This window comes from Echinops telfairi, unplaced genomic scaffold (genome assembly GCF_000313985.2).
Source record: "Echinops telfairi isolate 266 unplaced genomic scaffold, ASM31398v2 ScPeMD7_8;HRSCAF=38, whole genome shotgun sequence".
Classification (NCBI taxonomy): domain Eukaryota; kingdom Metazoa; phylum Chordata; class Mammalia; order Afrosoricida; family Tenrecidae; genus Echinops; species Echinops telfairi.
In genome coordinates this window covers 665,571-678,910 of record NW_022103905.1, presented here as the reverse complement: position 1 = coordinate 678,910, position 13,340 = coordinate 665,571, and the positions used below count along the sequence as shown (strand labels likewise).

Below are 13,340 nucleotides of genomic sequence, written 5' to 3'. Positions count from 1 at the left end.
TCCTGTAATAGTTTTTAAAAGTCACTGTGGTTTTCTGTTGTCTTTTTCTCTCTCAGAAGATTGTGTACGTTAATTTTATTTTTTTAATCATCTTATTGGGGGCTTGTACTCTGTTGTGTCTTTAAGAGAAGAGAAATTTTGGTGGTTTGGGTAAAATCAGGGATTTAATTTAAAATTGCCCTTAAAGGATTATACTAAAATTCCAAATAGCATTGTGTAATTTAAAAAAAATTTAGAATTGCATAAATTATGTTTTCTGTAGTCTTCGAGTTCTTCTGATGCTACCCGTTATGGAGATAAATAGTCCCCCCACCCCCAATATACTGCTGTGAGAAACAGCTTGAGTTGCAAATTAACATCACTTTGAATTAACTATTATAAATTTAATTACTTGAGAAATACCATGGCCATCTCTGGTAAACTGGAGAAAAGGTTGAGGAGAAAGGGTTTTTTTGATTTTGTATTTTGGTCATTTATTTATTTATTTTTATTAGGGGCTCATACGACATATCACAATCCATACATACATCAACTGTGCAAAGCACACCTGCACATTCATTGCCCTCATCATTCTCAAAACATTTGCTCTCCATTTAAGCCCCCGGCATCAGGTCCTCATTTTTTCCCCTCCCTCCCCAATCCCCCCTCCCTCATGAGCCCTTGATAATTTATAAATTTTTATTTTGTCATATCTTGCTCTGTCCGACGTCTCCCTTCACCCACTTTTCTTCTGTTGTCCGTCCCCCAGGGAGGAGGTCACATGTAGATCCTTGTAATAGGTTCCCTCTTTCCTACCCACTCTCCCTCTACGCTCCCAGTATTGCCACTTACACCACTGGTCCTGTAGGGATCATCTGCCCTGTTTTCCCTGTATTTCCAGTTCCTATCTGTACCAATGTACCTCCTCTGGTCTAGCCAGACTTGCAAGGTAGAATTCATATCATGATAGTGGGAGTGGGGAGGAAACATTTAGGAACTAGAGGAAAGTTGTGTTTTTCATCGTTGCTACATCGGATAGCATGTTTTTCTGTGTTGATTTTTTTGTTGTTTTGATTTGTCATCTCACTGCCACTGAGTCAGTTTTTACTTATAACAACCCTATATGACAGTTGCCTGCCCCTTTGGGTCTCTAGGCTGTAAATATTTACGGGAGCAGACAGACTCATCTTTATCCTTGATGGGTTTGAACTACAGCGTAACTCTTAATTCACTCCACCACTAGATCTCCTTAATAGATTGGCCTAGGAAGTACAAAAATATCACTAGTATAAACCCAAGACACATGATACCGGGGTAAGGTGATTTGGAGTATTCAGTGGGTCTTACTGTCCTGTGACCATGGTCTTCAGTGTTTCGGATGACTGTTTGGACAGCTGAACCAATCAAAGGAGTTCAGGAAGCTAAAACTTAACGGAATTATTGAGCTGTTGTTGCTCCGGACATCGTCGACCCAAGACTCTGGTTTCTTAAATTGGCCAAGTATGAGATAAAGTACAAGAAAACAGTTTGCCTAATTTTCTTCCTTAACTGAAAACCTCATTTTGAGTCTCTGCACAGTAGCATTTTTGAAACTGGAGAAACCATTTGCTTAGCACAGCTGTTAACTTCCTACAACTGAAATGCTTTCCATTCCCTTGAAAATAAACCCTTGTGAAGCAGAATGTAGACCCACATGCATCATCGAACCAAAAAAGTGTCCTGTCATTTGCCCTCAGTCCGGAATCTTCACATTCCAGGCCAAGTGCCAGCTGTTCCGATTTAGTTACCCAGTTGAGATTGGCTGTGCCACCCACTCTTTTCTCCACCCCTTCACTTTCACTGGGAGAAGAAAGCTCTTGAGTCAGAGATTAAATGTGAGCACCGTCACCAGGCTTTCTGAGTGCAGCTGGCACCATGGGTGCGCTCCAGAGCAACTCCTGTATGCTCTGAGCCCCCTGCCCTGCCTCCCTTTCACCATGTTTCCTCTGGCAAGATTTTAAGTCCAGCAATTCAAGAAGATTTCTCCCCAAATGACATCATTCTGAAGTGTCTCGCCTCTTGATTGCTGGAAAAAGAATCTTAAATTTATTTGAAAACTAACTTAAGAGCAAACCTATTAAAAGTGATGAAAGGAGCATTAAAATTGATTAGCATCCATTTCTTACCCGGCCAAAGCGTGCATCGTCTTTCAGAGGAAACACTACGAGATCTGGTGAGTGTGCCATGCCAGTGGGGAGAATTGAATGTCCCTCATCTCCCTCTCTCCCTAGGGACAGTAGTCATGAGTGCCGAGTGTGCGGGGTCACAGAAGTGGGTCTCTCTGCATATGCAAAGCACGTTTCTGGCCAGTTGCACAAAGATAATGTGGATGCTCAGGAAAGAGAAGACGATGGAAAGGGAGAGGAAGAAGAAGAAGATTATTTCGACAAGGAACTGGTCCAATTAATAAAGCAAAGGAAAGAACAAAGTCGGTAAGTCATGACTTCGCCTTTTTTTTTAACTGCCCATCTGAAATAGAATATGTATCTTGCTTATAAAATGTAGCTTGATGCTGCTATCTCACGCATCAAAAGGTCGTAGAATGTTTTCTTGAGTGGCTGTCCTATATCCAGTGCCCCTGAGTTGGTACCAACTTACAGCTACGCTCTAGGACTGTGTAGAAGTGTCCCAAAGCGTTTCCAAGGCTCAGTTCTTCATGGAAGCAGAGTGCCGCATTTTCTCTCTCAGAGCTGCTGATGGGTTCTGGTGGGTTTGAACTGCCAGTCCCTCTGGCTATCAGCCAAGCACTTAAACATGTGCTACACGTGTGCCAAGCACTTAAACATGTGCAATTTTGAGTTACTGTACTACCTGCTTCAAACACAAATTCAGTATTGGCCCTCCATAAGCTTATCTGATTTTTAAAAAAATCATTTTACTGGGGGGCTTTTACAGATTGAAGTTTTTAGTCTTTTGATAATTGGCTATGTTTAATGCATAAATTTCATTTTAACAAATTACATAATATTTCTTGCCAAAATCATGTCTTAGGAATTTCTTTTTTTACCTGATGTAAATAATATGGTGCTTTTGCCAAATTTGATTTTATCTTTCTATTGCCTTTTAATGTGCTCGATGACTACTGTTGTGCTTGGTTCAAACTAAGTGCACCCATACATATTTATTGAATACTTTTATATATGTTTGACAGTGTGAAGATCATTTTGAACATTACATGTTTTCTAATATAAGGAATTTTTTTATTCCTATAGCTACTTATTCAAATTTTAGGTTTTTGCATTTTACTGCTCTAAAGAGTTTAATTAATTGGTTTAATTAATGAGATGCAACCTGTGATTAGTTGGGGGGTATTTTTTCAAGTCTTAAGACTTGATGAGAAAAAAAAAAATCATTTGTTCTAAGATAAAATTATAAAGATAACTTATTTGAATACTAGTTATAGGTGTTCTGTACCTCCTTTTTGTTTGGAACTTTAAATATAAAACAGGAGTAGCTTTCATTCTGCACATTAAAAGTGTTTATATATATATATATATATAAAGTTTTTTTGGGGGGCGGGGGGGTTTGGAGCAAGCTCCTGAAAGTAGATTCTTTGTGTGAGAAGTTGGCAGCATGGTTTTTCGGTTGTGAGTGGCCTTGTCCTTGAGATGAGGTTCTTGTTGCTGTTGTTGGCCCTGGCTCTTGTGTTAGGAGTTGGAGCCTCTCCGAGACTAACGTCTATTTTTGTTTTTATAACTAGTGCCATTATTAGCTTATCTGTGCAAACAACTAAACATTAAGTCAGGCAGTAAAAGAGCATCTCAGTAAATTAGACATGCTGATCATAGTTACTATTTTTTTTACTGCATCTCCTGATCTGCCTCCTTGGTGACCTGCTTATAAACCCATCTGCCTGTAGATTGTGCCTTCTGGTTGTGGTTTGAGCTGAATGCTACTTACTGCCGCTGTGATTTCGTCAATTCACAGTGACCTAGGAATTCAGCCTTGTGACTGATTTATTGTTTGGTTCTAGATCACGTTAGTGTCGCCGAGGCAGTGGCCGTCTTGGCTGCCAAATATTACTTAGCAGCTCGACTTTAAAGCTGTGGTGCTGTGTGTTGCGAGCTGCCTTCGAGTCAAGTCCAATTTCTCACGATCCCCTGTGCTCAGAGTAGAATTGCTGCGTAGGGTTGTCAAGCCTGGCACGTTGCCATAGCTGTCTTTTGCAGTTTCTCTTGGTGGGTTTGAACTGCCAGCCTTTGCTGGTATTGGAGCACTTAACCGTTTGCACCACTCTTAAAGCAATGACAGTGGTACCGAATTCTTGCTAGTGGTTGTGATAGTACTTGTCACTTGGCAATGTAGGGTTTCCTATTTAGAAGTGGTTATAAATCATAATGTAAATGAGACTTGGATTTGGGATAAGTTAACTTTTAATTCCATCTTTAGAAAAAAGGAAAAAAGAAAAAAGGAAGAGGTTCTAATTTATGCCCATGATCTTATAAACACTAAAAACTTCTAAAAGTGAATTAAAATTAGTCTGAGTTTAATACTGAAGCCAAGTTCAGAGGAAGGAACCAAATCACAGAAACTTTGGGATTTTCATTCTGTCAAGGCCTAGTAGTTAAAAGAGTATAAATTCTATTGAGGCAAACACCAAGGTTCGGACATCTGCTCCATTACTTTCTGCCTGGCTTAACTCTGAGTACATTGTTTAAGATCAGTTTCTATATCAAAAAGTAGGAATAAGAGTACATGTTTCATGGTTGTAAAAGTTAAATGGGATTTTGTTTGTATACCGTATGTAGCATTAAATGGCTCACGGTTGGTACTGAATACATTTTAGCTAGTGTTTTCCCAGTGTTTGTTTTTTAATCTGCTAGGCACAAGCATAGGCACTCTGTAGAGGAGAATGATTTCCTACCTGTGCCTGTGGTATTTGCTTAGATTCATTTGTGTCTAACATGAATAGAGCGAACACACAGCTATAGCTTCTTTATGAAAGTCTCTAGCTCGGTGGTTCTCAACCTTCCTAATGCTGCGACCCTTGAACACAGTTCCTCATGTTGTGGTGACCCCCACCACAAAATTATTTTTGTTGCTACTTCATAACTGTAATTTTGCTACTGTTATGAATCATAATGTAAATATTTGATATGCAGGATCTATTTTCATTGTTACAAATTGAACATAAAGCATAGTGATTAATCACAAAACAATATGTAATTATATATTGTGAAATATTTATGTGTTTTCCTATGGTCATAAGCGACCCCTGTGAAAGGGTCGTTCAAACCACCCCCCCTCCAAAGAGGTTGTGAACCACAGGTTGAGAGCCACTGCTCTAGCTCATGGAGCCCCTTTTAGGACTTCTTGTGGTAGTACTTACTTGGGGAAACTATTTCACCTCTGCTTGTGACCTGAATGGAGCCTTGGTGGCACCGTGCTTAAGTGCTCAGTTGCTAATTGAAATGTAGGCAGTTTGAACCCATCAGATGCTCCATGGGAGAAAGACACACAGTTGGCTTCCACGAAGATTTTTAGCCTTGAGTGTCTGTGGCACTTCCATGCTGCCTGTACAGTTGCTTTGAGTTGGGATCCATGCCACAGCCATGACAAGTTTTAGTGCACCTTATTAATTCGATCCGCTAGCTTCTAAGCCATTCAGGAACAGGAACTATATATATGTTTTTCCTGTACCAATAACATTTGCTCATTTAAGTATAATGGGTGCTTAATAATGTGTTTACTATGAAAATGACCATACAAACTCTTAAGGAACAGGATTTTTCAGAAAGAATTTACAATAGGAGAAATCATATTTTTAAAGGCAGCTGAACATAAAATGGTTATTAATCATGATAACTAATTATAGCCAATAAAATAAAAAAGCTATTGAATAGTGTGAAAATTATAATGGGGTGGTAGATGGGAACAAAATTCCAGAACATTAAAGGAAGCAAGCACCAGGAGTGAAGGGGGACAGAACACATGTGTCAATTTTTAAGTATGTCTGGGCATGCTAAGGGAAAGAAGATGCTGTTTAATTTTAAGTTAAATTGAAAATGTAGGTGTAAACATATGATTTAAAGATATGAAAACTAGAATTAGAAATAAAAAGAATTTCTATTACATATTCTAAGTAATAAGCAAGAGGAATGGGGTGGGGTTATGGTGGTAGTTGGGTTATGCTTTAAAGGAAGCATAAGGGATTCTGTCAGTCACTAAAGAGAAACTATTTTTTCTTCCAGGCAAGAAGAAGCTTCCAGTAGCAGCCAAGAAAAAACCCCTGAAGATAGACGACCCCCATGGAGACGGGAAGACCGGTTCCCATACCAAGAACGAGAGAGTTACAGTCAGCCAGTGTGGCACCATCGTGCACCGCCTCCAAGGGATCGGAAATGGGATAAAGATGGCTTTAATAATCCTAGGAAAAACAGCTTTCCACATTCTTCGAGAAATGGTGGTGGACAAAGAGGGTGTTCCGGGTGGCATAAGGGTGTTGGAGGAGGCTCCTCGGTGTGGTTTCACAATCACAGTAATTCTGGAGGTGGTTGGCATTCAAATAATGGAACAGTAGATTGGAATCATAATGGTACAGGAAGGAATTCCAGTTGGCATTCTGAAGGGACAGGTGGCTTTTCCAGTTGGCATATGAATAGCGGTAACGGAAACTGGAAACCCAGTGTACGTGGTACAAATAGTTGGAATTACAGTGGCCCCGGAGACAAATTTCAACCAGGCAGAAACAGAAATCCTAACTGTCTAATGGAAGACATGCTAGTATGGAACAAGAAATCTAATAAGTCAAACAAATACAACCAAGAGAGATATAATTGTCAACGGCCAGAAAATGACAAAGTTGGTACAGTTGCCACATACCCTTCTCCTGCAGGATTTGCAAATGATAATTTTTCTTCTGAAGCTTTATTTGACTTCAATTTTGAACATCTGGGAAGCCCAGCCCCTAAACAAACAGATACCATGTCTCCCAGAACTGGTGGAAAGAATGGCAGTGGAGCAAAGGAAAAGGCCCATCGCTGGACACCTTACCCTCCCCAGAAGACTGTGGATTCACAGCCGCGGCTGAAAGACTGCACTGGTAATAAGTCAGAGAAGGCGCACAAGCCCCTGTGTGATTTTAACCAGACAGCTGCAGGAGCACCAGAGCCCCAAACTGACGGAACAAGTAATTCTCCCTTGCTCAAAACGCCAACTGCAACACAGATGGAGTATTCTCATCACAAAGCCTCTTCTGACTGCACAGCTTCTTATGAGGTGACAAGAGATTGCCCCGTCACAGAAAAATCAGAACAAGAGCATACCTCTTCCAGTCAGACGCCACCATTGAAACCTGTACACCTTCCACTTCCAGCCACTAAATCAGTTCCTCAAAAACAGGAACCAAAGAATCCCTCCAAAAGCACCAAGACTAATTTTCTGCTTCCTGGAGAACACGCACACCCCTTGGACAAGCCCATATTAGAAGAGCAGCGTAGTTCATACACGTCCAAACTGCGCAGTGTGTTAAAAGGGAGTAAGAGTGCACTTGGTGTCCAAAGGGAGAGTGGTGAAAATGTAAGTGATCCTTTACAAAATGCCAAAGAGATGCCACAGTGTCATGAGTCCATGCAAAAACCATCGCTTACTGCTTCTAAAAGGACCAGGAGCTGTGCAAAAGCAAGTAGGAATGTAGAGGAGTCTGAAAAGGGGTCTTTGAAGATTGAGTTTCAGGCCCACACCTTAGAAGACGAAAGTGACGGAGTGATGTCCGACACTGAAAAGCACGGAACCAAAATCGGAACCCTGGGCTCTTCCACTCTGGAAGTTTTATCCTGCAGCGTGCATCCTGCTGATGAGCAAGAGGGGGCTGGCCAGACCCTGAAAACATCTAGTAAACTGTCCAGCTCCCCATGTAATTCCACAGTTCACAAGAAAGAATCTGAGTTACACATGGCACCTGCAGGCCGTCCTCACCCCAGCTTATTGCTTGACCTAAAGCCCTCTCTGGAGGATGCACAGGTTGAGGACCCTGTTAAATGTCATGTCTCTTATGAACCCGAAGGCTTTGAAGGTACTAGCTTGGATGCAGAGCTTCAAAAAAATGGTCTAGGGCAGGCTTCCGGCCCTCTCCTGCCTGAACTAAGTAAACTGGGCTTTCCCGCCTCTCTCCAGAGAGATCTAACCCGGCACATCAGTTTGAAGAGCAAGACTGGAGTACACCTTCCGGAGCCAAACCTCAACAGTGCACGCCGCATTCGCAACATCAGCGGGCACCGAAAGAGTGAGACGGAGAAGGAATCTGGCCTCAAGCCAACCCTCAGGCAGATCCTAAATGCATCTCGGAGAAATGTCAACTGGGAACAGGTCATTCAACAAGTAACCAGGAAAAAGCAAGAACTGGGCAAAGGTTTACCCAGGTGTGTGCTGCTTTTCCCTATCTATCCATCTGCCTGATCATTTGTGAGCTCTTGGTCCCTTTTTTTCTTTTAAAGTTTTCCTTTCTTGACCATGGCCATGAGAATTCTGCTTGTTACATTTAATTAAATGATTGTACGATATACACATTGTAGAAGTCTGGTGTAAACATATTAAATACGAAGAGTGCCTGCTAACCTGTGAGGAAATGTTTCTTAGAAGAGAATTCAGGTTAAAAAGAGGCATAGCTATTTCTGAAAATAAAATGGGGACAAGGGGTGGGGGTGGCGTCTGAAATCCATCACTTTGCTTATTGGGACTAGAAATTGACAGCGTATAGAAGTATATAAATCCATATCGGTTCTAGTTTTAAATCTTAACGTTTAGAATGAGTGGCGTAACTTTCAAGTATAGCTGTCTTTGTTGCCTTTTATTTAGGATCGTTACCCTTCTGGGTGGACTCTCCGATCAGAAATGGTTTATGGTAAACACTTGTGTCATTCTTTTGCTATTCATCTTATATCGAGGCACTAGGCTTTTCTGAATGGTAAAGCAGTGCTCAGCAGAGGTTTGCTGCTTGAAAGCCACAGTTCTGCATTCTACTTACATAGCCTTCCTGGCTGAGGGGACAGACATTTCTATCAATGTGGAAATAGTTGAGTCATTTTTCTGTTGTTTTTCACTTTCTCGTTTATGGTTATTACTTGAAAAGTCTTAGTAAAGTGCTTGCTGCTTATGAACACGCAATAAAAGTTTATCGTTGTTGTTAATATTGGTTTCTTTGCAGCTTTTAAGACTATGCATTAAAAAAAAGACTATGCATTTACTATTATTGTTGGTTTAGAGCTCTGTAGTAAATAAAATCCAAATTTACTGCTCACTCAAAGGTATTCTCATAGCTGTATACCGATCTCGTAACCAAGCCCTTGTCATATCCTACAGTTACTTACTTCACGCCTGCATCTCTTTATTAGACTGTGCACTGTAAAGGGCAAGGGCCGTTTTACTCATTTTCGAATTCTGCTGTTTAATGGCTGACACAGTAACTGCCACCACCCCATCCATGTCTGAATTATAAACTCATTCCCCACCCCCTGCCAAACTGTGTCTGAGTTATGCTTTTTCCCTGTTTTTGTTTCTTAAGGTTTGGCATAGAAATGGTGCCCCTGGTTCAGAATGAGCAGGAGGTCTTGGATCTGGATGGGGAGCCTGACCTGTCCAATCTAGAAGGATTCCAGTGGGAAGGTATTTCCATCCCCTCGCCTCCGGGGTTGACAAGGAAACGGAGCCTGTCGGAGAGCAGCGTGATCATGGACAGAGCCCCTGTGTATAGCTTCTTTGGTGAGGAAGATGCAGGCAGAGAAAACGAGCCCCCGCAGATGATTTTACCTGGTACCTCACTGAGGGCTACCCAGGGTCAGAAAGCGACCGAGGCCTTTAAACAGGAAACAACCCCTATGGCTGCTTCCCTGGGTATAGGTGAAATGGCCGAAAGTGTGACTACCCGAAGGCGTCATAGTACACAATTACCCTCTGACTATACAATACCGTTGATGCATTTGGCAAAAGGCCTAAGCAGCCGCGAGAGTGCTACACCACCTTCAGAAAATCAGAACACACAAGAGGGCAACCGGGAAGGCAACTCCTCCAATACCTCGTTAGTCCTTGCAAACTCCAGTTTGGTGGACGCAGCCACAGACAGCAGCTGCACGTCGGGCACTGAGCAAAACGATGGCCAGAGCATCAGAAAGAAGCGCAGAGCCACGGGAGTGAGTATGATCCCCTGTTTTTTGTCGAACATAAGAGATCGTGATTTGTCTGTTTTGGGACCGGTTTGATGGCTTCGTTGTTCTTGGGTAATCTGGGTTTGTAGTTCTCCCTGCCGTTTTTGACTGGCTTAGAATTGTGGAAGCTCTTTTTCTTACCCTGTTGACTTCTTTCTCTGAGTAATTCCACTAAGTTAGATGTGATCTAATCTGAATGTACAGTACTAGGAAAATATGAAGTCATCTCTAAAACTAGCCTGACCCGGGAGTGAGCCACATCTTCAGCCGCAACTCTGTCTGTCTGCATGATGCAGTCTGCACTGCTACTGAAGAAAGGCGTGCTCGTGTTGCGTTTGCAGGGCGTATGTGATTGTTGAACTCAGGATGGCCTTAGTACTATGAGAGTGCACTAACTGAATGTAGGCTTACAAGTATTTCAAGTGTCTGCTACTGTGTCTTATTTTGTCCTTCAAATACCCAGCCTGCTCCCCCCGCTTTTTTCATTAATAATTTTATTGGGACCTGGCCCTTTTATAAGCTGTTCCTTTACTGGTCACCACTTCTTTTTTGGGATCTCTTTTATTATTGCTTAACCCTTCCAGAAGCCCTTTCTGAACAGAGTTGCATGTCTGGAACTTGGCACTGTGAGAAAACAGACAGTTTCCTTTATTACTGAGGCGCAGTATAGCAGAGTAGTAAAGAACATGAGTTTCAGACTGATGGTCAATCTGCCTTTTTGAGCTGGACACCATATAGTGGACATTGTTGGATAATTTGAAGTCCCTTCTAAATTTAGAGATTGTCCTATGACAAGACTCTTTTTTTTTTAATTCCTCGACAAGACTCTTATCTTGGGACTGTTTAACTTTTTATTTAAGATTTTCTACCTGAAAGCTTAAAGTAGAAACTATACCAACATGAAATCAGGTGTAAAATATTACTGTTTTGTTTATACTTTTATCTATCTCCTGCTTCACTGAAGTGCACTGGTTTGCCCAAATCCGTTGTAGTATAAACTTTACTACCTCTGGAGCCCTGGTGGTGTAGTGGTTACGAGTTGGGGTGTGATCCACATGGTCAACAGTTCAAAACCACCAACAGCTCCAAGGGAGAAAGACTAGATTTTGTACTCCCATAAACAATTCAGTTTCAGGAACCCACCAGTGGTCGCTATGAGTCAGTACTGACTTGATGGTAGTGAGTTTGGTTTGGGTTTACAATCTCTAGGATGCTAGGCTGGTACTTCTGATTCTGTTTTCATTTTTATTTTTTCTCAGATACATTGATTCAACAAATGTTTGAGTATCTATCCTGTGCATGACACATCTACCATATAGAAAATAACAACAGTGAAAGATAATGCCTGACTATCTTGGATTTGATTATTTTTCTGCTTTTGGATAGAACAAAACTCCAGACAGAGTAGAACTGCTCCATAGGGATTTAAGGCAAACATTTTTTTTACAGAAGTTTAACTGCTGCATTATCGGGCTCTTTGCTGGTTAATAATCCTTACATATTTAATATTATTCCCTTTAGTACCTTTGTTTATCTCCACAGGATGGATCATCTCCTGAACTCCCAAGTCTTGAGAGAAAAAATAAGCGAAGAAAAATTAAAGGGAAAAAAGGTATAGTGCCCTTCATTCTGGCAGAGATGGTCTCAGTGCAAGTCACCCTTTTTATAACTTGATGCAGAGCATAGATTTTACCAACCAAACACGGTTCACTTACTAGTTTTTTGACATTATTGTTTTGCTTAAGGGCAGATAAGATGTTTATTTCTTATTATATCTGGTTAAAGCTGCATTAGAAATATATGTTGCCACATAGGCCTGTAAACTATATCCCTTGGACAAATTGTATATAAAGCTAGGAAGTCTAATTGGACCATTTTATGGGATGAAGGAGGATATACTGTGTTTAGTCATTTATAACCAAGAGGTCTCGAGACCGCTTAGTTGCTATTCTAATGTGAACTAAGGATAGAAGGTCTTAAAATGGCTTCCTCACTGATCGGCTTCGATGACTCTTGCTTTCCCTGGACTTGAACCCAGTTCCAATATAAGGTCTAGTGCCGGAAGTGATTGGGTGACCTGTAGGCCCTTGTGTAGGAGTCAAGAATGATCTCTGGTTTGGGGCTGAGACAACTGGATAGATGATCGTTTCACTTCCTGAACTGAAGAACTCCCTTAGAGGAACAGACTGAGGATGGAGGAAGATGGCACATGCCCTTTTGGATACCTTGAGTTCATGGACCTTGGAGATACCAAGTTGGTAGTTGAATATGTGAGTCTGGAATGGAGGAGAGAGGAATGGAGGCATATTGGATATGAATGAGAAATATAAATATGTTAAATGCATATACGTCGTAGGACATTTTATTAAAAATAAGTTAAATGCATTAGTTTAAAGCTGTATTTTCGTCAGTAAGCCTCTCATAAAGAGGCCATTTTAAGTTAACTGACAGTTTGAAGCAAAGTGTGGACTGAGAGGAAAGTGTAAGTAGTTGATGTCTGGGGCTCAAATCTAGGCAAAAGCATTTAGTGAAGAGAGTGATATATAAAGGAAAAATAGGGACTGGAACCTAAACATTTGGTTTGCCTGAGACAGACTTCACCTGGAAGGCTACTGGTGGAGATGGCAGTGAGGTAAGTGGTGGGAGTCGAACATCCTATAAACCGCCCTGCCACTGCACTCTGGCAGCTTCCCAGCTCTGATCACGTCAGAGCTCACTCTACGGTTTGTGAGGTTTGCGGAAGTCTCCATGACTCACTCTCGTTCTTTTTTGTGGAGCTGTATAAGGGAAGATCTCTAATTTATTAAGCAAAGCTTTATGGTTTCTTTTGCAGAACGTTCCCAGGTTGACCAGCTGTTGACTATCTCCCTGAGGGAGGAGGAACTAAGCAAGTCTTTGCAGTGCATGGATAGCAACCTTCTGCAAGCTCGAGCAGCCCTGCAGACGGCGTATGTCGAAGTCCAACGGCTCCTTATGCTCAAACAGCAGGTCCGTAGATGGAGTGTTTACCGAAAGCGATCGTCTCTGAAGCTGGATTTTAAATACTTAACAAACAAAATACTTCATTTCTAGATAACTATGGAGATGAGTGCCCTGAGGACCCACAGAATCCAGATTCTACAGGGCCTGCAAGGTATCAAGAGACCGTTTGTTTTTTTTCCTATTGGTTTTCTTCTTCTT

General features: G+C 41.5%; 1 protein-coding gene across 4 annotated transcripts in view; it reads left to right on the top strand.

Annotated features, from left to right (window-relative positions):
- Nucleotides 1-13,340, top strand: part of ZNF106 (zinc finger protein 106) — a 67,205-nt gene that overhangs the window by 30,659 nt on the left and 23,206 nt on the right. For 2 of the 4 annotated variants that reach the window (XM_045286496.1, XM_045286498.1), the window contains 6 exons: nt 2,250-2,450; nt 6,210-8,378; nt 9,521-10,145; nt 11,703-11,772; nt 12,994-13,148; nt 13,233-13,293. In XM_045286496.1, the coding sequence (XP_045142431.1) occupies nt 2,250-2,450; nt 6,210-8,378; nt 9,521-10,145; nt 11,703-11,772; nt 12,994-13,148; nt 13,233-13,293 (3,281 nt within the window). Of the gene's footprint in view, nt 1-1,895; nt 2,192-2,249; nt 2,451-6,209; nt 8,379-9,520; nt 10,146-11,702; nt 11,773-12,993; nt 13,149-13,232; nt 13,294-13,340 lie in introns of those variants that run through there. The other 2 variants (XM_045286499.1, XM_013006363.2) reach the window with 2 other exon arrangements.